Raw genomic sequence first — 23,966 nt, forward strand, 5'->3', positions numbered from 1 at the left:
TTGATACCAGACATATTTTTACACACTTTATTTCTAACAGAAACAGCACAAATATGTCGCTTGCAATGTTGTACTTCATTTGAAGTTATAATATAATTGGAGTTTATTAAAGTTTATTTAGACCAAATCATGTGACACTTTTTGATTATTAATGCTTGGTATCATCAGCAAGGAGTACAGGGGAAAAATACATCCAGGTAAGGGCATTAATGAGGATTAACGGTACAGGGTTTGAACACTGAGGTATGCTGCAGTGACTTGTGAGAAAAATCAGAAGTGTATCTATTCATTCATTCATTCATTCATTCATTCCAACTCCTCCAAGTGAATATGAAGATAAAGGTGGTTAGACAGTCTGACATATAAATGATTAACTACAACTATTAATCAATTTCTTATTCCTGATCATTTTACCGGATGTTTGACAAGTGCTTCTCTGTTCGGTGTATCTGAAAGTTCTGGATCTACGCGTCGATCAGCAAGGCCTCTGTGCTACAATCGAACAGGATCCTGCCGTCCACTTCTTTGCTGTTGTCTGGATGTTTAAGAAACTCCAGCACTCCATTCTTCAGCTCTGGAGGAGCGGTCTTACTGAAGTCGATGACCTCGGTCAGGAGGTCCAGTAGCTTGTCTCCTTTTTTATCTCCAGGTATGAAACACTCGGTGATGTCCAATAGGGATTGGAACTTGTAGTTTTGGTAGGAGATTTTTTTGGACTCTAGAAACTGCTTGACTTCTTTGGTCGAAATGTTCTGGTTAATTCCGTCCTTGCACAGCTGATGTCCGTAGACTTTCAATAGCTTGGCCCATGCACTTTCCCCTGCAGGTGACGACGTGCGTTAGCAAAGATCTCCCTCAGTAATTCCCCACTCTGTGCCTCGGATTAAAGTAAATCAGTGTATGCTTACCTGCGACCAGAATGACGAGGACTTTGCCGTCTTTGTGCAGTAAACTCCGGTAGAAGCAAACTGTGGCCTCCGGATCCTCCACATAGTACAGCATCTGTGAAAACAGTAAATTAAGTTAATCTTGATGTTCTTCTGTTCACGGCTTAACAGTTGACATATTGTTAACTACTGTAATCCTCAGTCTATCATTTATATCTTTTATCTCCGTATTTAAAAATTACTGATGAGCCCAAAAAGTTATTTTTTGCCAGAGAGTTGGTCAAGACCATAACAAACGCATCGTCTAGGACAAGTGAAGCCAGCGGCGTCTTTTCAAACTGCTGCTCATGCTGTGGTAGGAGGTGTATAGTAACTGCTCTGTTCCATGCATGTGAGCTAACAATCATGATCAGCTAGCGCCATTCTGATCGACACAGAAGAAAGAAAAGACATCCTTTCCCCTCCACTGAGACGGACACTTGTGCCCTCTTGGAGCACCAGCCCCAAAAAGCTGTGATATCATGTGGAAAACTTGTACGCTACCAATTACAGGGTTGAAACTTTACACAGGAAACTGTAAAAATGGACCTGAACAGAAATCTAATCATACTCTCATGTGGCTAATATTACACACAATATTAAATATTATACCCATGTGATTGGCTAGCATGTTTCTAGTTGACACAGAAGAAGAGAAAGACATCCTTCTCTTGAACCAGACTCCTAATATAACATAAAATTGATAAGGAACTAAAAGAAAAGGACACTAAGGAATACTCAGACATGCATGTACGAACCTGAATAAGGTTAATGAAGTGCATCTTCTTCTCAGAGGTTCTCTTTTTCCATTCGTTTTCGAACTCCGTTGCAGTCATTTTGTTCCAACTGAAGGTGGCGTAATCAAGGCCTGGCGTCTTCGATATTAAAGCTAGAAGAAATTGTTCCTACATCAGTACATTCTGACACACTAAAACAGTTTAAGGCTTGGGGGCTAAAGTCATTTTAATACATTTTACTAAATTATTGCAATATCCTTTAATATCACCCCAACCCAAGTCTACTGTATACCTTACACTCAAAACTAACTTTTAATCCAAACCGTACACCCTAACACACTACACTCAACACTCTAAACCTAACACAAACATTAAACCTATCATATGCTTTAAACCCTATACCCTAAACACTATAGCTAGGCTCCTGGCTGGACCTTGAGAAAACATTGTGCTAATGCAGTTTCATACTTTGAATGAAGCAAAGCACTAGGGGACGGTTCCAGTAGTGATCATCCTAGTTAGAACGTTTCAATCCTACTATTACCCTGTAAAAATGACATCTTAGCAAGTGGAAATACTTTGAATATAGACGAATTTAGCTAGGATTTCCCATTATAAGATTACAATGAGCTAAATATAAGATTATAAGGCCAATTTTTCCCCATTTCTACTCATTTTATGCTTGAAATAGTTTTGTTGGTGGGTTGGCAGATCATTTTGCTCATTTTTATTCAACATTTATTTCTAGAATGAAGCAAAATGATCTGCCAATAGAACAAGAAAATTTAAAGCTTGAAATTAGTGCAAATGTTTAGAAATAGGTTTAATAATCTTATGTTTGTTTATAACAAATACAAACTAACTTTGACTATATTGAATATATTTTCACTTGCTAAGATGGCTTTTTTTTTTGCAGTGTACCCTACAAAATGCAGACTACCTAACCTTTCTCTTTTAAAATCTCTTTTAAAATAAATTAGGTCTGTGAAATGAATCAGATTTGACCATGAATTTGTTAGGGCCCTACCTACAGCTGACACACTATTTGGCACAAAAATCTTGAAGGTAAAGCACAATAAAGAACAAATTTGTGTCCATTCTTACTCTTATATTTGTTAAGCATGTCGTTGCTGGGTTCCACCACCTCATTCTCCACTTTGGCACCTGGATGCTTTTCATGCAGCACTTTGAGAATTTCTAGATCGATCTCACCTGGAGAAAGATGTCAGCTTTTAATACGGATAATATAGATACGCGTATAGAATTACAAGATAAGATATACTGTATTGTGCCCTCAGGGAAATTTTTCTTGGACTCAATGCATTCAGCAGCAACATACATAATTATACACACTGCATATTCAATCATACGTTCACATACATACATCACTGTTAAACCAACGGTGGTTCACAGCCTACCCAGCTTACTAAGCCACCCTATAGCTTAGCTCAGGGGTGATTACACGGCCCTGTTATTGTTACACAACTCCACAATTATTGCACAACACCATTATTGTTACATAATCCCGCAATTAATGCACGACCCCATCATTATTGCAGTCCCGCAATTATTGCACAGTCCCGTAATTGTTAGACAGTCCCGCATCTCAGTATAATTACACAGTCTAAAAGAATTGCACAGTTCCCTAGACCTTGCTATTTAAGATCCTATTGAAGCAGGCACAAGCAAATTTTTAAAATGATTTACTTTGCACCTTGGCACTCTCTATCTTCTGCCAGAGGGTAGCAGCTGGTACTCAGACTGAAGGACGTGGGGTGGGTCCGCCACTATTTTCTGTTTATAATTTTTTTTTTTATAACAACACAGACTGATAAATAGTTATACCTGATCCGCTTCCCACTCCCATCACGTTCAGAGTGGGTTCTCCTTTTCCGATGCTGCAAAAGGCAGAAAGGGAGAAAGTGAAGAGTGTGTTATTTTGCATTATAACACAAATGCGTAATAATCACACTGCTCATAATCACACATAATAAAGTATTAATGCAACAGTGAATATTATTCTTTAGTAGAGCATTTTATTGAGTTCTTTTAGTGTTCATAACAGTATGTGTCACAGAGAGTTAAAATGTGTAATAAAAATTCATATACAGTGTATTAAGGATAGTAAAAGTGTGTGAAATCACATGCATAATTTAGCTTAATGTAGTAATGTGCTTTGTAGAATGCATTAATAGTGTATTATAATGTATAATATTATGTATTAGTGTATTATAGTGTATAATATTGTGCTTTGTAGAATGTATTAACAGTGTATTATAGTACATACTGTATAAGTGTATAAATATAGTGTATTAGTGTTCATAATTGGATGTGTTATAGAGCCCATTAGTGTGCATAATAGAGCTTTATAGAGCTTTTCATTAGTGCATGTATTAATGTTCAAAATAGTGCTATAGAGTGCATTAGCATACATAAGAGAGCTTTATAGCATGCATTAGTTTGCACAGTAGCATATTGTATAGTGTATTCGTGTTCATAATAGTGTTATAGTGTGCATTACTGTTTGTAATAACGCATTATAAAGTGTATTCATTATAGAGCACATTAGTGTGCATAATAACTTTATATAAAACATTTTATAATGCATTACTGTATGTGATAGAATGCTTCATAGACTGCATTAGTGTGCATGACAGCATGTTATATAGTGTATTAGTGTTCATAAAAGCGTGATAGAGCACTTTCATGTACATTATAACATGTCATATAGTGTATTAGTGTTCATAATACAGGGTGTCCCAAAAATCTCCATAAATAGGGGTAATTAACACCTTTTAGTCAAATGTAAATTTATTGACAAAATATCTTCTACACGATTACCATTTCTTTGTAGACACACACAGAGTTGTCTTTCTTGCTACTGCTGAATTTGTGTTAACATGTCTGGTGTTGTGCATGTAACTGCATGTCCATCGCAACCCTGCAACAGCGTCCTGATCCAGCCATGAGAATGATTTCAATTATGTTCTTCTTTTGTCAAAGGCATTCTTAAAGACTATCTGAAAACTTTTTTAATATACTCTATGTACAAAAAATTTTGGAAGTCGTTCTGCTAAAAAGTGTTAATTTCCCCCTATGTATGGAGACTTTTGGGACACTGTAGTGTTATAGATCGCTTTAGTGTGCATAATATAATGTTATCGAGTGCGCTTGTGTGCACAATAGCATGTTATATAGTGTACTATTATAAGCAATAGAGTGTTATAGAGTACATTATAGTGCATTATAGCATGTTATAAGGTGTATTAATTTCCTAAAATGGAGTGTTATAGAGCACAGTAGTCTAGATAATAGAGTTTTGTACTAGTTTGCATAATAGCATGGTATATAATGTATTGGTGTGCATAATGGAGTGTGTTACAGTGTGTATTTGGAGATGTAGAGATGATTGTGTGTGTGTGTGTGTGTGTGTGTGTGTGGGTGTGTACAATTGCAGTGAGTGTATACCTGGCCAGGATGCCGGAGAGCTTTGTATGGATGAAATCTGTCATGCACTGGTGTTCAGCAGAATTCTCCAACAGCAGCTCAAAGGTCTGCAGGTATTTGGGATAATCAAACACCAGACTCTCCATTTTGATTTTTTTTTTCTGAAACACAGGAACATTGCAACTGTCGCCTTGGATTGCACAGTATTGTGGCATTGGTGAGAAAGAAGGTCAACCAGGAAGCATTGTGGAAACAGTACATGTGCTGTTTTATTGGCAACACAGGCTTGGTTGGTTAAAATGGAGAAAATTAAGATTACGAGCATACTAACTGTGAATATAGCAGTTCAAATGTGAGAAGGAACAGATTGTCCTAAGAAAATGGGGAAATGAAATTTGTGAACTTATGGAGTTGTCCATTTTTTGGGAGAAAAAAGGACCCGCTGTTCAGACCGTACTTCTCTGTCTGGAGAATTGGCCCAGACAGGCGATATATATATATATATATATATATATATATATATATATATATATATATATATATATATATATACACAAACATACATGGACCTGACTACATATATATACTGTATATATAGTCAGGTCCATAATTGTTTGGACAGGGACACAATTTTTGATTTGATTGAAGTGTATATTTAATTCAAGGGGTTTAACAAAGAATATTGCATTGCATTAACTGTATAGGAATTACAGCATTTTTTGCACAGTCCCTCCATTTTCACAGGCTCAAAAGTAATTGAACAAACTAACAATCATAAATATGAGGAAGATTTCTAATACTTGGATGCAAATGATTTGCAGTCAGTGGCTGCCTGAAATCTGGAACCCATGGACATCATCAAATACTAAGTTTCCTCCCTTGAGATGCTTTGCCAGGCCTTTCCTGCAGCTGCCTTCAGTTGCTGCTTGTTTGTGGGTTTTTCTGCTGTCAGTTTTGTCTTCAGTAAGTGAAAAGCATGCTCTATTAGTTTGAGGTCATTGGATATTTAAGAACATTTAATTGCTTTGCCTTAAGAAGCTCTTGGGTTGCTTTGACAGTATGATTTGGGTCATTATCCGTCTGTAATCTGAAGCACTATTCTATCAGTTTTGCAGCATTTGACTGAATCTGAGTAGAAAGTATAGCTCTATACACTTCAGAATTCATCCTGCTACTTCTATCAACAGTCACATCATCAATAAACACCAGTGACCCATACATGCCCATGCCATAACACTGCCTCCATGTTTGACAGATGATGTGGTATGCTTCGGATCATGAGCCTTTCCTTTCCTTCTCCATAGTCTTCGCTTCCCATCATTCTGCTACAAGGTAATCTTGCATCAGAACTGGTCAGGCTTTTTTTAAGAGTTTTTTTTAATTATTATTTTTTAGCAAAATCTAATCTGGCCTTTCTGTTCTTGAATGTTACCAGTGGTTTGCACATTGAGGTAAACTGTCTGTATTTACATTCATGAAGGTGTCTCTTGATTGTAGACCTTCTAGACCTTCACAAAGGTGAAGGGATTTTTTTCTTCACCAAGGAAAGAATTCTGCATTCATCCTCTTTTGTTTTTTTCCTTCGTCTTCCAGGCCTTTTGATGTTGCTGAGCTCGCCAGTGCATTCCTTCTTTTTAAGAATGTACCAAACTGTTGATTTGGCCACTCCTAAAGTTTCTGCTATCGCTCTGATAGGTCAGTTTTGTTTTTTCAGCCTAATGAGGGCCTCCTTCACTTGCATCAACACCTCTTGAGACTGCATATTGAGAGTTCCCATGAACAACCACCAAATGCAAATTCAACACTTGGAATCAACACCAGACCTTTTATCTCCTTAATCTGTCATGAAATACCACACAGATATTTACAGTCTGAAATAATGCACAACGTTAAGTAAAGACAAAGCACTTACTTCTTGTTTTCTGCCTGTTCTTCTGTGGACACACAACCTACTGCTGGGGTTTGTTCATTGCAGATCATCGCTATCCTTTTAAAGCTGCAGCTCCACCCATTTTCATTCTTTAGCAACTTTTATTTACAGAACTGGTTTTTTGACAAGACATTCCACATATCATTAACGCCCACCTTTGGCTCATCATAAAATCTGTCTACGGTCTCTGTGTTTGAGAAAGACAGCAGGATGATTGTTTATTACCACAATGCCCTTTCAAAGCTGCAGCCTTGATGCCCGACCCTTGGCTCTGTTTCACTACAAGCTGCAGCTGACTTTCATGCCATTTCAGGAGAATGCCCTCTGACAGTAATCTTGCACTGTATGAATGTTAACTATCAGATCAGCATCGAGTATCAGCAGATACCCAGAGCTCAGATATTGGATTTCAGATATGAAAAATATGAGGATTGGAACATCCCCATTATATTTTCTCCATCTATAACTGATATACAGAAGCTGAGTTGAAGCCTCAGTATGTTCAACGTTCCATTTTGTTAAAAATGGAAAAAAAAATAGTTCTCATTCAGAGTTCTGTGTATTAGTTAGTGCATTTACGTCATACAGGAAAACCATAACTATTCCCATCACACAGTCACCTCGACCCCTAAACTTGATTTTGAGGGAAATTTGGGTGAAATAAGGTCTTAAAATAGCAATTTTAGTTTGGCAATTCCCATAATAATGGTTGACAACTGTCAAAATGACCACATGCATCAGGAAAATTAAGAAGGGATATGATGTTTTAACATGAACCCAGCTTCATGTATGTTAAGTAAGAAATAAGTAAGTGTAAATCGCTTTGGGTGACTGTGTCATCCAAATAAACACATGTAAATATGAATGCAAAACACTTGGGGTCGAGTATGAGTATAGTATTTCTCATTCGTTCCTGCTTGGTCCCTGCATAGTGAGAACAGTATTGTAAAATTTTAGCTCTGTTTGTTCAAAAGGCATAAATACGGCAAAAAATTCTATACAATACATATGGACTAAACAGTACCTGCACCACAGTTTTGTACATATGAATGCACGAGGAGTGTTTACAAAGGATGAAACAGAAGTACAGTAGACATGAAAGCATGTCAGCTGGAATGTGATCCACACTCATTAGTCAGTTAATAGATTGGATATGCACTCTCTAGTACTACTATTCGAAATATACACTCTTGCCAGCAATGCAGTGCAATACATAAATGATATGGCAATGTTAAAGAAGCTGCCGGAATATCTGGCAAGTACTGGTCACTGCCTGCACATGACAACGATCTCTCGTATTCTTCACATGTCCGAGCTCTGGGGTAGGGTGGAGAGAAGGAACCCCTTTCTCATGAAGAAGAAAAAAAAAACATCCAAGCCCGCATCAATTATGCCAAAATGTGTTATAGTCTGACCATATTACATATTATATATTTCTGACCATAATTCTAAAATATAATGTTTGATGCAAAAACAAAGTAGCTTATCGCCCAAAGAAGCATGGTGGTGGCAGCATATGGGAACAAAAAGATTGAGTGCTGTATTACATGCTTTTTTTTTTTTACATCATCACAAAAACCTGCAATTTTAACAGGGGTGTGTTGAAATATAAGTTCCCATCATCACCAGAAACATGTTTGTGTAATTTTTGACTTTGGAGCGACGGTAGATATCATGCTGTTTTCTGCTGATGGTTCTGACAGCTGATCCTCCAGCAACACTGTCCAAACCAGTCAAGCAAAGCCAGTAGGAGAAAGGTTTTTCTGCTGTCATTCATCTAATCGTAAAAATGTTCCGATCATTCAATGCTTCAATGCTCTGGTTAATGCAAAAAGTTATTTCTCATTCTTAATGAAATAAATTCTCAAACTGTTGTCTTTCAGTGAAGCTTAGACTCCGTATTTGTTGGGTTGTTAGTTACTATTATTGATGTATTATTTTTCTTAAAGAATTAAACATTTAAAACTAGATTTACATTTGATAATGATAAGGCATTTTTAGTTGATAATTCATTAAGTACCATTAATTTAAATACAAACAAATTCTGTGTTGGATCTATTCCAAGGAAAGAACAAACTGTACACTTTGCCAATGTCTAACAAGTACATGCCAATTTAAAAAAAAATTCTATGCTTAATCCTTCTGGTGCTTTATTTAACCACAAGGAGATAATTCTTTGGACTTAATAGTACTCTTGTCACTACCCTGACATATTTGTTCTAGCAGGTTGATTTTTTAAAATGGAGATTATAAACGAAAGCTTTTCTGTACTTGGCTCTAGATAAGTATGTCTGCAAACCTGCAAAAGGTAAAAAAAACAAACAAACAAGCAAAAAAAAAAAACAGGCTATTCTCTTTAGGAAGAATAGCCTGCTCTGATCTTTCCTGTACAGCTTGTCTGTCCAGGCCACTGTGTCAAATGCCACCACCTCTACATCCTCCACCTGCTATAGTGGGTTAACAAGCCTTCTAACATGCCTGAATCAATCCACCAGACTTTCTGTGGCTCCAGGAGGCAAGCTGTTTGTCCTGTCCTTTGTACTGCGACTATGCTGGCAGTATCCCTGAGGCATTTTGTGCAGTCTAAGAAAGAATGAAAGAGAGAGAGGGACAGAGAAAACACAGGTTTTGTATCACCACATAGAATGGCTTAATTCAATTCAATTGAATCAACTGTTACAATGCAGCTTTACAGGAATACGGACATAAAATTTGAATTTATCCCTAATGAGCAAGCCAGAGGTGATGGTGGCAATGAAAAACTCCCTGAGACAACATGAACCATATCCAAAAGGGTGTGTGACACCAGAGAGTGCAATTATAAATCATTTCTCTTCTATAACTGTATACTATAGAGTCAAGTAGTGCTAAGTTTGTTAAAAAGACTTGAACATGAGCATCATTAGAGTTTTTACTTTAAGTCTGTTTTATCAAACTGAAGTTATCCACTGTTCAATGATTGAGACTTGAGTGTAAACTGTTCTTTAGCACCCTGAGGCGCATACCACCAGGCTATTCAGCCTCGCAGAGAGTCAAACAATCAACCAGCAGTTCAGAGGTAAATTCCATACATGGTCTAGTGACTGATACAGAAAAAGAGGCACAGAAACACGGAGACAGCCTCCGTGCCAGATTGCATTACACAATCACCAGCTTCCATGCAAATCAAAACCTTTACCTGTTAACCCGGTTACACCAGGTAATTAAACCTATGCATGTGTCTGTGTTTCTCAGTGGGTGTGGGTGTGTGTGTGTGTGTGTGTGTGTGTGTGGTTACAGCCATCTGTGTTGTTTTTATAAAAAAAAAAAAAAAAATTAAAAAGCATTTTTTGTATAAACTTAAATTTGTACAGACATTTTGTAACATTGAAATATATTTTAAATGTAATTTTAAAAGGTATGCTAAATGAATTCTCATTTCTTTCTTCTGTGAGTTCACTGAAACTGATTCATGTCTTAACATGATTTATTGATTTTCAAATAATTTTGCCCAAGTCAAATTATAAAATTTCAAATGTGGCTCCTTATGGACAGAGCAGTTTAACGCATCTCTGTTTCTCTGCAACATGACAAGCTGCATGCATTTTTTTTTTCTTATTAACTTCAAAAAGAGAGGGAGTGACTATTTATAGCTGCTCGTTTCACTGTGTTGTGTAACAACAAGTGGATAAAAAAAGTATGGAAGTGTCATTCATTAATAAATGAAAAAAACAATCAATGCTGTAGTATAAAATGAATAGATCATGGGCTGTGATGTTATAGGAAAATAATCAACTTCAAGGTGGGAACAGTAACCACGCTTCATGTCAAGCCCGTCGTTGATTATTTTCCTATAACAGCACACCCTCAAGTGTTTTATTCCTCATTAATTTAACTGCAATGTAAAATCTGTAAAATATTTTGGACCTACTGCACACTTTTTCATGTGCACTGTGTAGGCAACTTCTGTTCATACAAATATAAGCTTCATTCTTTACCTGTTAATCCAGTTTTTACTTTCCTGAAGGCGCTTACGTTTGGAAGTTTTATAACATCAGCCTGTGCTAATATGATATCCTTATTTGACTGTGAGACACATGAAACTAAGTGTGCCGTTGGAAGGACTGAAACTTGAAAAACAGCTTATTTAAACATATCGCTCTCATTCAGACATTTATTTCATTTTCTGCATTTTGTCAATGTACATTTCATATATGTATTTGTATATCCTAATTTCTTTATTTGCTCCACATTTTAATCTGAATATATAATTAGTTTTTGCTGCATAGCCCTTTTTTGCATAAATGAAATGTACAGAAGCGTAATGCTGCCATGCAAGAAAAAAAATCCCCATCTCGTTATTACAAGAAAAAAAAAAAAAGCAGCGTCACATTATTATGAGAAATGACAAATGGTGCAGCTGCACTGTGATTACTAGGGTGGTCAAGAGGGTGTGGTCAAGCACCGGCTGTGAATGGGAGGAGGTCTAGAAGTTTTTTATATATGAACCCTGCCACCCTTGACAATAATAGCCATCTTATAATTTTTTATCAGATTTACTTTAGGTTGTTTTTTGGGTTTGTTATATTCTAGAAAGATTAGAAATTTCGCATGCTATCAGAATCTACTACAAAATACAGTGCTGCTGCGAGTCAAAATGGGGTCCTTTAAACAACCTTTCATTATAATGCACGTGATTTTGATTTTTCCCGGATGATTTCTTTTAATAACGATGGGGCCCTTTTAAAAATAAATAAATAAATAAATAAATAAATAAATGGAAAATGTGTGCAATGAATGTAAAATTACTTAGACAAAAATAAATACATTATTAAAATAAATAATAAAATACAACGAAAAGTGCACCTCCTATTTGTATCATTTTAACAAACATTGTCTTTTTTCTCACAAACTTCCTACTTGCGTCCTTTAAGCTCACACGAGTATGAAGTATGAAAGTATGAACGTAAAAAACCCCTGCAGCTCATGGGATCCTGGTGCATACTTTTCATCTTAACATAATACCATGTGAATGTTTCTGTCAAGTTTTTTTTATTTTTTTTTAATCTGAATAGTGCCCCTCCTATTTCTATTTGTATTTGTACTGAACAACACATTACTAGTTTCATCGCCTACACAGTGCTCGTTATGCAAGCTGAAGCCTTCGGAAAGGGTGGAGGTGAATAGACACAAACAGATGAAACTTACCTAGAGCCCAAAGCGTAATACGCCTTCCCTGAACAGTAAAATTACTCATGCACCGTTGATAATTAGATTAACAACTGCAATTGATTGTGAAATAAGCTCCACAAGACAAAGGTTTCATCAGTTAGATCTAAACACAATCCCTGACCATTTGCTTTTATAACACTCTCTATTTAAAGAATGCAATTATTTGCTTTGCCTTTAAAGCACTCTAAATTTGAAGAGATAATATGGATATTCCCTTTAGGAAGGTGATTATGGAATCATGTGAACATCACTATAGGCTTCAAAACACAACTTGTCAATGGTGTTTGATTCAATTTCTCTTTGCAAACTAGCAGGAAATGGTTGGTGAAGCAGTTTAGTGGAAAGAGGAGCACTGACGTATTTAACTTTTCAAAAATATTGTTGCATATTTTTTCGTTATAACTTCAGGAAGAGAGAATCTTATAAGGACACAAAGTTCAGGAGATAAAAATGGGAAGAACTGAAGAAGATAATGATCCAGAATGCATCAATGCATTTTTCAGGTCATTACATGAATAATCCATTGTTTGGTTGTTAAGATGTGAACTCGGCTCAACTCAGCCAGCATACCTGTCAAGTCCAACAGTTTGTTTTGTTGTTGCATTTTTACAACTGGGAATGCAAGTCTTACTTCTTCTACCCCCCACCTCCCCACTTAACGTATACCAACAGAAAAGTTTTTTTTTTTTTTTTTTTAATGAAATACTAGCATGGGTGTCACCACAGCACCACCTTTCTCAGTAACCTGTTTAGTTCCACCCATTTCTGCCTGTTGAGTCGCGCTGCATTCAACTGATGCTTTAATCTATTGTTGATTTCCCCAGATTCTGATCTAAACTCATTTCAGTGCTTTGGCTTAGAAAAACATGGATGCCCAGAGCAAGGTCAGATCTATCTAGCTAGTCTCTGAATTTGATAAACATACAGTATAAAGAAAATTAGGGAAACAATGTATAAGATAAGCTAACTGCCTTGTTCATCTTTGCTCATAATAATCATCACAATGGTCTTATCGTATTAGTAAAATTGGGCAGAAATCAATGGAATTATGTCACAAATCTAAAGCTGTTAAAACACTTTTCATAACACAAAAGCTACATATCATGGAAAATCAAGTTTTATCCAGTAGAAAATGATGCAGAGGGAAATTTGTTGACTGTGTGCCACCATATTGTTGTGACATGAAAACTTGGTTAAGGTGGATGTTCCCCGAGTTCCCGACTTGGAATTCCGAGTTGGATGACTGTTCTGTCGGAATTTCTGACCTCTGATGAGGAAAACTTAAGAAAACGCCCCCTCAACTTGGAATTTCCTACGCGGAAACTCAGGATGGCCTCCTCAGCCCTGAGTTCAGCACATGACACAAGAAATCAAAATGGCTGCTTACTGCATCAACAGTACACCAAGCAGCACTTTTTAAATGAGTTATACTGTGAATACTAGTGTTTGCCTTCAATCAATCAACATACAGACATGTTCGCTTGTTAAATCTATAACACTGAGGAGCTAAATATACATCACTCATCACAGTTTGCTGGTTAGATTGTTGCTAACAAAAGATGACCATGGAGGCGTCCATGTTCTTTCTCACTTTGTAGCTCAATGAGCAACCAGCGGCTAAAGCAAGCCCAGATACATGACAACATTTCCTGCTGAATGGATGCTCAGATTCCATGCACTGAGACGTCGAAACTAGGGGAGCACTGTGCATTTTTTAAAGTGTGTATGCGTGATGTAAAGATAGAGGACTCATCTCCTTATTTCCTTTACAGTTAGTGCAGGTATGTTGCTGGATGTGTACTGAATTTTTTTTTTTTTCTTAAAATTTAAACCAGTTAAGAGGAAGTTGAGGGGGAAATATTCACCCCGCAAATTTCCTCCCATAACTGTAGTTTTATGAGCATGTCCAAAATGAAGGAAAGTGGAGAAGACGGACAGCCACACCAAGTGTTCAAATAAGGAACTGCGTTAAATTTTTTTCTTTTCTTTTCTTTTTTTTTTTTAATGGCTGATGTGTATTACTTAAGGCAAGACACTACACTCAGAAAAAACAATTATGATCAATGTTTTTTTTCTTCAGATTTTTAAATAAAGTGACATGAATATTAAAACAGAGAAATGTTTATTTCACTGGTTTTGTCCAATCACAACCCAAACTGGAAAGTTGAAGATTTGAAAAAGACCAGGTGATGTTTCTCCAATCTTCAGCTGTCCAGTTTCGGTGAGTTTGTGCCACTGGACACAAACTGGACAGGAGTGGAACCTGATGTCATCTTGTAACCTCAAGGTTTGACATGTTGTGTGTTCTGAGATGCTTTTCTGCTCACCACTGTTGTTAAGAGTGATTATTTGCGTTACTGTAGCCTTCCCGTCACCTCCAGCCAGCCTGGCCTTTCTCCTCTGAGCTTTCTCATCAACAAGGCGTTTCAGCCTGCAGAACGGCAGAGTATACGACAATTTATATGTCATTATGATATACATGTCAATTTCCTTTATAAATCTTATAATCCACACTACAGTGGAAACTCAAACTTATACCACATTGTATTTTCCTTAAAATAAGAAAAAAGATTTTTTTCTATATTCAGAATAATAAATCTCAGTTTCTGTTCAATCCTGCCCATGAGTAGAAGGATAATACAGAAGAATTTCCCAAAATGTTGAATTTTATTGAATTTACATTCGATTTTTATGTTTTATGGTATCCCAATTTCTGCCAGGTGTACAAGTGGGGGAAAAAAAACTGTAAAATACTGTATTTTTTACTGTCACTTTTTTTTAGGAGCAGCAGGGTGTTGAAATTCTGACTTATTATCTCAGGATTCTGACTTATTACCTAAAAACCTGAAACTGAAAAATGGCATAAAGTAATTATTTATAACCGTATAATAAACGTTTCTGTAATAGTCTTTCTCTTGGGAGTGTCATTACAGTGAAATAAATATTTTAATTCTAACATCATTAAAAGAATAGGGTGTTTTTGTTTGTTTGTTTGTTTTGTTAAGCATGCAAATGTATGCGATTTTAATTAAACAGTGCCTTATTTGCATAAATTATGTATTTTTTAAATAAAAGTTTCAATACTTGTAGGAATATGAGCAATCAACTATTGACTGTGAAAACAACAATATTGACTGTGAAATCTGGATTTTTTTAAAATAAAAAAGTTTCAATACTTGTAAGAATATTTGATTGTGAAATCTGGATTTTTTTTTTTTTTAATGATCCTTTTCACCTGTAGTTGTCTTGCTTTAATGAATCCAGCAGGTGGCGATAATGAGCTCAAACGCCGTGACGCCTAACTGTCACCGGAAGCCGAAGAAGCGCGTGGACAAAGCGGACGTGGCTGTGTTACAGCTTCCTTTCTCTCGCGCAGCTCGCCGAAAGCTTCATCATGGTGTGTACCTGAGCCGAAAAGACACAGAAATAATGTATTTAAGTACCAAATTAAAACATGTAGCTAATGATGAGTGATCATTGAGGACGCAAATAGTCGGGAGGAACAATAAAAAACCGGCACACGTCCAAATTTTAACGTTTTAATCGAATATTTCGTGCGCGCGCGTGCGTGTGTGATGCTGTTAGCATGTTAGCTAGCGAGTTGAGCGGATCGTGCACGCGGCCTGACTGAGAGCTAGTGGAAATCATATTTAATAACTGATATTTACTTCATAATGTGTGTGTATGTTTCGTTTTAAGGTTGTGTTGCATAATCCTGGCCCTTTAGTGTCTTTACAGTGTACACATGATGGAGTTTTGCGCTTGAACACACCCGTTTAAATGCGTAATCCAGTGTATGAGGGAAACACAATTAGCAACTTTTCTAGCTTTATTGCTATTTATTTTAGACAATAATTCACTAATTGACATTTCTTTCCTCTGTACTTAACCTTCACTAAAGATACCAAGCAGAATATATCTGGAAAACCCAAGCTGCTTAATGATGCGTTTGTTTTTAGCACCATATTTTACATTTTAGATTTTTTAGACAGAGTTGACTTCAGGTGTATTTGCTTTAAGGAAAGCTCAATTAGAAAAACCTGAACCTTTTATTTAGACTGTTAGTCTGTTGTTTAGACAAATAATGCCTTAAATGACATTTCTGTCATCTGTATCCAGCCACCCAAGGACAGCAAGCAGAAGAAGGATACGTCCAAAGCCAAAAAGGACAAGGATCCCGTCAATAAATCTGGAGGCAAAGCAAAAAAGAAGGTAATTTTCTCTCTCTTAGTGTTTCTATCTTTGTCGTTGCTCTTAATGCGTTGCTGAAGTTTAATTTCACGCCTCAAGTCTCATTCGTCCTTCTGTAGACGCTGTAGATTTGTATTTAAGAGGCGCTGCTGCTGTAATCGTAAAGACTGTCCTGTTGCTCCAAGTAGGACTCGTATTGACAATCTGCTCACAATGAACATCTTTCCAGTTCTCTTAAAGGTTCTTTCGTCATGTCTTGTCTTGCGTTTTTCCTCTCCTCTGTCACCTCTGGCTTGTTCATTAGGGATTTAAAGCTACATCTGTATTTCTGTAACACTGCTGTGTGTCTGTGTCTGACTCTCTCTCTCTCTCTCTTCTTTGTCTGGAGTAGAAGTGGTCCAAAGGGAAGGTGAGGGACAAGCTCAACAACCTGGTCCTCTTCGACAAGGCGACTTACGACAAGCTGTACAAAGAAGTCCCTAACTACAAGCTCATCACGCCCGCTGTGGTGTCCGAGAGGCTGAAGATCAGAGGCTCCCTGGCCAGGGCGGCCCTCCTCGAACTGCTCAGCAAAGGTAGCAGGGGACGCCGGAGATCGTGTCGAATCTTTTGTTCATGCAGGACAGTGCTGCAGGAGGAGGCTTAAAACGAGAATCGCAAATTTAGGAACAAAATAAAGCACAGTTTCGTCTTAAACGACCAGAAACAAGGCAACATTCATCCATGTGTACAGATGTGTCTCTTTCTGAGATTAAGTCGTTACTTAAACACATTAATGCTGAACAGATGTTTAGATGCAGCTTCAGTGAAGCAAATTTATTTATTATCCGATTGGATTCACGCCACATCATGTACATGCTTGAAGGAGCATGAAGGATTACGCGCATGTGTCCTGATGTGTTTTTTTATTATTATTATTATTAACTTTTATTTTCTTCACTTTTTCCATCTTCAGGTACGCTCAGAATCATAACTGGACAATCGCCTTTTATGCGAAAGAATCCTAACAACCCTTTGTAGCTATACAACTAGTTACCTTCTCCTGCAGTGCGTACTGTTGCTATAACGACCCAAAGCGCGATCAGCGAGCTCGTTTTAGCACTAATGTCGAATGTGAACCGGTAACGCAGTCGATTATGTCTAAACAAGAACGCCAAAATTTGGTTACAATATGATCGTTTTGCGCTAATGCTGAATAATTCCTAGAAGCCAAATTTAGTTACTGTTTACCTACTTTTATGACTTTTTTTTTTTTTAAACTATTTATTTTGGAAATTAACACATTCAACCTATAGGTTTAGAGTTTAGGGTGACAGAAACCAGAGCAGGGTGTTTTTTTTTTTTTTTTTGGGTGCCTAAATGTTCCTGATTTTAATCCAGAAGTTAGCGATAAGGTGTAGAAGGCAAGTCATGTGACTGATAGCCTTCTGATATAAAGGGATTGTTTGTTTGTTTGTCAATTTCCAAAAGTTCACTATGTAAGTGTTTCAAACTTGCAGTCTGGATTTTGTCCCTAGAAATTTTTCTTGATCAGCTTTATATAATATCGTTTTGATTTCTTGAAATTTCTTAAATGCGACTTGTTGATTTTTGGTGGCAGTATAACTCACCAGTGCGATGGTCAGTTTGAAGTTTTGGTCAATTTGAAAATGATTTCCATCTCTCTCTCTCTCTCTTTCTTTCTTTCTTTCTAGGTATGATCAAGCTTGTGTCAAAGCACAGGGCTCAGGTGATCTACACACGCAACACCAAGGGCACTGATGAGGGAGCACCGGAGAAGGATGCGTAAAGAGGTGATCATTTTAAATATTCTTCTTATTTTTTTTTTTTTAAATTACATTAATAATAAATTTCTGCATTACAATGTGCAACTTATCCAGTTATACTAATCCAGTTTTTTTTTTCCTTTCCTTTGCAGGTTCCTCTCTGGCTCCTCAATGTGTTTTGTATAGTTAAATAAACAACAAAAACAGATTTCTGGTCTTGTTTGAGTTTGTCAAGTGTTTGTGTTGTAAAATTTTGGCATGACCTTTGCCTTCATGTGAATGCAAGGGAATCAAACTGGTCACTTTTAATCCTGTTTAAGGTTTAATTGTGTTTTGGTCATAAAGAAAAAACTCACTGCAGGTTTGTTGGTCAGTCTGATCACAGGGTGCAGTTTTATACTGTTGGTTCGGGGTTTTTTTCCCTTCACTGCACATAATTAAAATGAACCAAAAGGCAAAACAAAGATTGAGGTGCATGTAGGACTGAAAACACATTCAAAGTTTCTGACCAATAAATAAATAAATACGGCATCGGGAAAGTTAAACCTTTGCCTTAAAAAAAAACAAAAAAAAAACACCTGAGTACAGAGAGTACAGAGCCAGCGCTAAATAAATTGCTGAATAAACCGAAGTAGTGTAAACATCAAATCATTACACCCCAATAAAAAAATTAGTTTTAAAACATTTTATGCAACTCAAACATTTTCCTCTTTTCTTCATCTGTCTACAGCTACACCTCTGTCCTTTGGCTTAGTTTAGCAGCTCACATTTACAATAAACTCAAAACGCACGGTGTATTTGCTAAATTACTTTCTCTCTCAAATCAAAATTTAGAGTTTGATGGAAAGCGTTCACGTCTCTCTCACAGACCTGCTTAAAGAGCCGCACCGAGAGGAAACACACCAGGTTTCTATTCAAACTATTCAAACAATTAAACACTGCATACGTGAACGCACGCTTGGAGAGATTTCGGACATTCAAATGTGCAAGAAAAAGTTTGTGAACCCTGTGGAATTACTTGGGTTTTTGCATTGATTAATCATAAAACATGGTCTGATGTTCATCCATGGCACAAATACAGACACAATTTGAGTAAACTAATCACACGCGCACACTGTAGTAGTTTTCAGGTCTTTCTTGAGCATATTGTATAATCATTCACACACAAAGTAAGTGATCCTCTGTGCTAACACCTTCTCCAAGAGCTAATTGGATCCAGAGTTTGGAAGTGTGATTCTCCCTTTAAATAAAGACACAATCTGGTTACAAATCTGTTCTTCTCAAGAACAAGTGATGAGTGTGAACCATGCCTCCATCCCAGTAACTTTCACAGGATCTCAGGAGATGCTTTACAGAGATACACAAAGCATTTCTAAAGACCCAGGTGTTCATCAATCCATGATCAGACAGATTATCTACACATGGAGGAGATTCAGGACTGCTGCTACTCTCTGGAGGACTGAGTGTCCTTCAGGGTTCACGTACTTTCTCCAGCCTGCATTGTGAATAATTACTCAACATACTCAGACTTGGGAAGTCCTACTGTTGCTTGTGTGTTATTAGTGTTGTGATACAGACCTCTGCACTTACTAATAAAAGGAATTGAGTACTGAGTGCTGTAATATTTAACCAGTTAAAGATTCTGGTTTGTTATTAAACTGTAAAATACACAGATGAACCTTTTTTCAGCCTGAAACTAGTAATACAACCCCTGGAAAAAATGATGGAATCACCACACTTAGAGGATGTTCACCCAGCTTTTTTACTTTATAGCAAACAAACAAATCACAGATATGACACAAAAAGGTTTTGTTCAATAGCTTAACATTCTGGTTTGTGAAATATACATAAAAAAAATTCAAGGACATTTTTTTTTATTAATGGCATGTCTTTTTCCAAATCAAGTAGAGGAAAAAATTATGGAATCACTCAATGTTGAGGAAAAAATTATGAAATCATCAACAAAAAAAAAACACAATTAATACTTCGTTGCTCCTCCTCTGGCTTTTATTCTTTGAGGCATAGACCTCACTAATGAAAAACAATATTCCCCATCAATCTGGTTCCAACTTTCTCGAATTGCAGTTAACAGATCAGCTTTGCAGGGTGGAGACTTAACATGGACCAGTTTTTTTACTTTCCACCATAAATTTTCAATCGGATTGAGATCCGGACTGTTTGCTGGCCATGTCATTGAGTTGATATGCCTTTCCTGAAAAAAAGCTTTAAAACTGTTTGCTCTGTGGCAAGATGCATTGTCATCCTGAAAAATTATTTCATCATCACCAAACCTATTTTCTATGGATGGAATGAGAAAATGTCCAAAATTTCACTGTACAACTGTGCATTGACTGCTGAGGTAATGACTGCCATCTCCCCTGGTCCTTTACCTGACATGCAACATAAATATCAGAAATGAGTTGGGAAATTTGATTGGTTCAGGCAGTCATCTTTATATGTTTCGTTAGAACGGCACCAGACAAAAGTTCCAGCATCATCTCCTTGGCCAATGCAGATTCATGATTCATCACTGAATTTCACTTTCATCCAATCATCCACACTCCATGATTGCTTCTCCTTAGCCCACTGTAACTTTGTTTTCTTCTGTTTTGGTGTTAGTGCTGGTTTGCTTTTGGCTTTTCTATATATAAATCTCATTTCATTCAGCCGGTTTCTTACAGTTCTGTCACAAACATTGACTCCTGTTTCCACCCATTTGTTTTTCATTTGTTTTGTTGTGCATTTTCTATTTTCAAGGCATAGTGCTTTGAGTTTTCTATCCTGATGCTTTGACATCTTCCTTAGTCTGCCTGTATATCTACCTTTCATAACCTTCCCATTAAGTTTATACTTGCAACAAATTTTAGACACAGCTGACGGGGAGCAACCAACTTCTTTGGCCACACTCCATGTTGAAATTCCTTGTTGAAGGAGTTTTATAATCCTTTCCATTGTTTCAACTGACAACTCTCTCATTGGAGCCATGTTTCCTTTCAATTAGCCAAGTCCAACAGCCCATTAAAGTGTGTAAGCACTCCCTTTTAACTGCTGACGTATTAGCATTTTTAGACTTGTCCCAGTATTTGTTTTAGAAATGGAAATTAAAAATTGATTCCATAATTTTTTCAACATTGAGTGATTCCATAATTTTTTCCTCTACTTGATTTGGAAAAAGACATGCCATTAATAAAAAAAAAATGTCCTTGAATTTTTTTATGTATATTTCACAAACCAGAATGTTAAGCTATTGAACAAAACCTTTTTGTGTCATATCTGTGATTTGTTTGTTTGCTATAAAGTAAAAAAGCTGGGTGAACATCCTCTAAGTGTGGTGATTCCATCATTTTTGCCAGGGGTTGTAGTGCAAACGTTTGGACAGCCAGGAATGTGTTGCTCTGATTATGTTGGGTTGATGGATGGTACTTTACCCCACAGCTGTGTCCTTTTCAATACAGACTCCATTTCCCAGAGTGCTTTGCTCTGCAAAATCCGGAAGCGACCAGGAGTTTTTTTTTTGTGTGTGTGTTTGTTTGTTTTGTTTTTTTTTTAAAGTCCTGCAACAGCTCCTGCAGATAATTCACAAAGTAATTCGTCTCAGTATTTAGTAGTAAAAAAAATAAATAGTCAGTTCAGTTCTGAAAGACGAAAGAAAACAGTTAACGCGTTATTTTTTCTGCAAATGGCCGTTTCTTCGGCGCATGCGCACTGAACGCTGGCCACAAAAACAGTGACATTCTACTTTTGTTCCTCCTGGATCTTTAAATAACTTCATAAAACATCTTTTTTTAATTATGGTTTCTAAAATCGATCTAGATAGCATTAATGTTGTAAAATGTTATGAAAATGTTAAGCAGTCCAAGTCATTAGGCATGCTAACGCTAGATGCCGAAGTCGCTTCCGTTAAATAAAGAAAAATGATTTTTAAAAAAACTAGATAATGAGAATGCAGCACCTTGGAAAATATAAAAGGGTTTATAAAATATACAGTTTACGATTTGTTTTTCTTTTCAAGCAAGATCGATTTTTTTGTGTGTTTAAAGTAAGCACCTAGCACTTCCTGGCTCCAAGTAAAACAATCGTAGGTTTCATTACAGCACTTTCTTTTAAAGGAAAGCGGGAGGGCGAGCTGTACGCCAGAACGTGGCCAAATTAAAATGTTATTGATTTATTTTAACTATTGTATAATTCTCATTTACATTTTATTATGATTCGAGAAAACAGGGGAAACATCTCTGACGAAAACATGGCTGACGAAAGTTGTGTTTGTTCTGTGTAACAGGACGTAATGGAGTTTTTCAAGCCAATAAATTGGGGTTACCTCCCTTGTGGTTTCTTATAACATGTATGAAATATGAAATATAATCATTAAAATGCTTCAAGAATCCTATAATTTTATGCATTAATGTGTGAATCCATTTAACATCTCATTCATGAAACATCCTTTTTTAATGAATCATCCATTAAAGGTTAAAAAATGTCCATTTTAGTGTCAAACACATTCCCTCAACCCTGTTAAATATTTATAATATTCAGCAATTTCGTTGTTCAAAAGCATGTTTTTTAACTTTTTGATTCTGAGAAGAAGAAAAGTACATTCTCACACTCTTTTCTCCTTATTTTCAATGTTAGAGGTCATTAGAGGTTGCCTGAAGAGGTCACTTCGTACAACTCTGTTACCCAAAGTAAATTATTCCTTTAAAAAATTAAATTATTATAGAGTATTTAATATCCTCATCTCATTAGCATGGATAATAGTTGACTGTTTTGTGCATTTGCAAATTCTACACTTAAAAAATGCTGTTACATAAGTGCAAAATGCAGCGCTCAGCAAAAAAAAAAAAAAAAAAAAACATGCAAAAATGAGATGCGTTAGCACTTTTTTTTTTTACTGTTAGTTTAATTGTTAAGAGTTAAGGCATAAATGGCACTGTAATCGTGGAATCACCCAATTATTTAAATCAAGATGAGCTAAATCTAATTTAGTGTGCATAAATCTCCTTATCTAATAATCTAAACTCTCAGAGATATAATTTGATTTGGATTTTAGAAAAGTCTTCTGTGCAGGAAGTTGTAGATCTTTATGGTTCATGTTTACATGGGTGTGTTTGTGTCATTACTAGGCCTTTCACTAAGCCTGGGACAGTTCTGGGGGGAGAAAAAGGTAAATATGCCTATAGGGTGTTAAAACTCGGTGAACCAGTTATTATTTTCAGTCCTGATGTAAGGAAAGTAAAGAAGAAGAAAAAAAAAAAACAGTTCACCAGTATATATATCATGGGATTACACTGTCCTCATTCAAGCCTTGAGGATGTTTTCAAGGTTTGGGGGTTTAACTTTCTAAGGAGCAGTTTTCTATTAACTTCGGTTATCCACAAGAGATTTACAGGTGAAGCAGGAGCTAATCCAAGCACTGAGCCGGGCTCTGATCCGGCACTGATGTTGGGTGAGGAGGTCTGGGGTGCAGTCGGTGTTCCAGTTCATCCCAAAGGTGTTCAGTGGGGTTGAGGTCAGGGCTCTGTGCAGGACACTCGAGTTCTTCCACTCCAACCTTCACACACCATGTCTTCATGGAGCTCGCTTTGTGCACAGGGGCATTGTCGTGCAGGAACAGGTTTGGGCCTCTTAGTTCCAGTGAAGGGAAATTGTAAATCTACAGAATACAAAGACATTCTATACAATCGTGTGCTTCCAACTTTGTGGCAACAGTTTGGGGAAGGATCAAATATTGGTGTGACGGTCAGGGGTGCACATACTTTTG

At 36.7% G+C, this 23,966-nt stretch overlaps 2 protein-coding genes across 2 annotated transcripts; one reads left to right on the plus strand and one right to left on the minus strand.

Annotated features, from left to right (window-relative positions):
• Positions 1-13: 13 nt before the first annotated feature.
• Positions 14-7,139, minus strand: LOC113544802 (histamine N-methyltransferase). Its single transcript, XM_053241522.1, has 7 exons — positions 7,023-7,139; positions 5,132-5,271; positions 3,509-3,561; positions 2,768-2,875; positions 1,685-1,815; positions 909-1,002; positions 14-820 (listed from the first exon to the last, which is right to left on the minus strand). Exons 2-7 carry the CDS (start codon positions 5,254-5,256, stop codon positions 465-467), a joined length of 867 nt encoding a protein of 288 aa, XP_053097497.1. The 5' UTR covers positions 5,257-5,271; positions 7,023-7,139; the 3' UTR covers positions 14-464.
• An 8,384-nt stretch (positions 7,140-15,523) lies between these two features.
• On the plus strand, positions 15,524-18,416 carry rps25 (ribosomal protein S25). The gene is made up of 5 exons (XM_034312856.2): positions 15,524-15,648; positions 16,371-16,463; positions 16,834-17,017; positions 18,137-18,235; positions 18,361-18,416. Exons 1-4 carry the CDS (start codon positions 15,646-15,648, stop codon positions 18,229-18,231), a joined length of 375 nt encoding a protein of 124 aa, XP_034168747.1. The 5' UTR covers positions 15,524-15,645; the 3' UTR covers positions 18,232-18,235; positions 18,361-18,416.
• The last annotated feature ends 5,550 nt before the right edge of the window (positions 18,417-23,966 follow it).

The sequence above is a fragment of the Pangasianodon hypophthalmus genome, chromosome 17, assembly GCF_027358585.1.
Source record: "Pangasianodon hypophthalmus isolate fPanHyp1 chromosome 17, fPanHyp1.pri, whole genome shotgun sequence".
In the NCBI taxonomy this organism is placed as follows: domain Eukaryota; kingdom Metazoa; phylum Chordata; class Actinopteri; order Siluriformes; family Pangasiidae; genus Pangasianodon; species Pangasianodon hypophthalmus.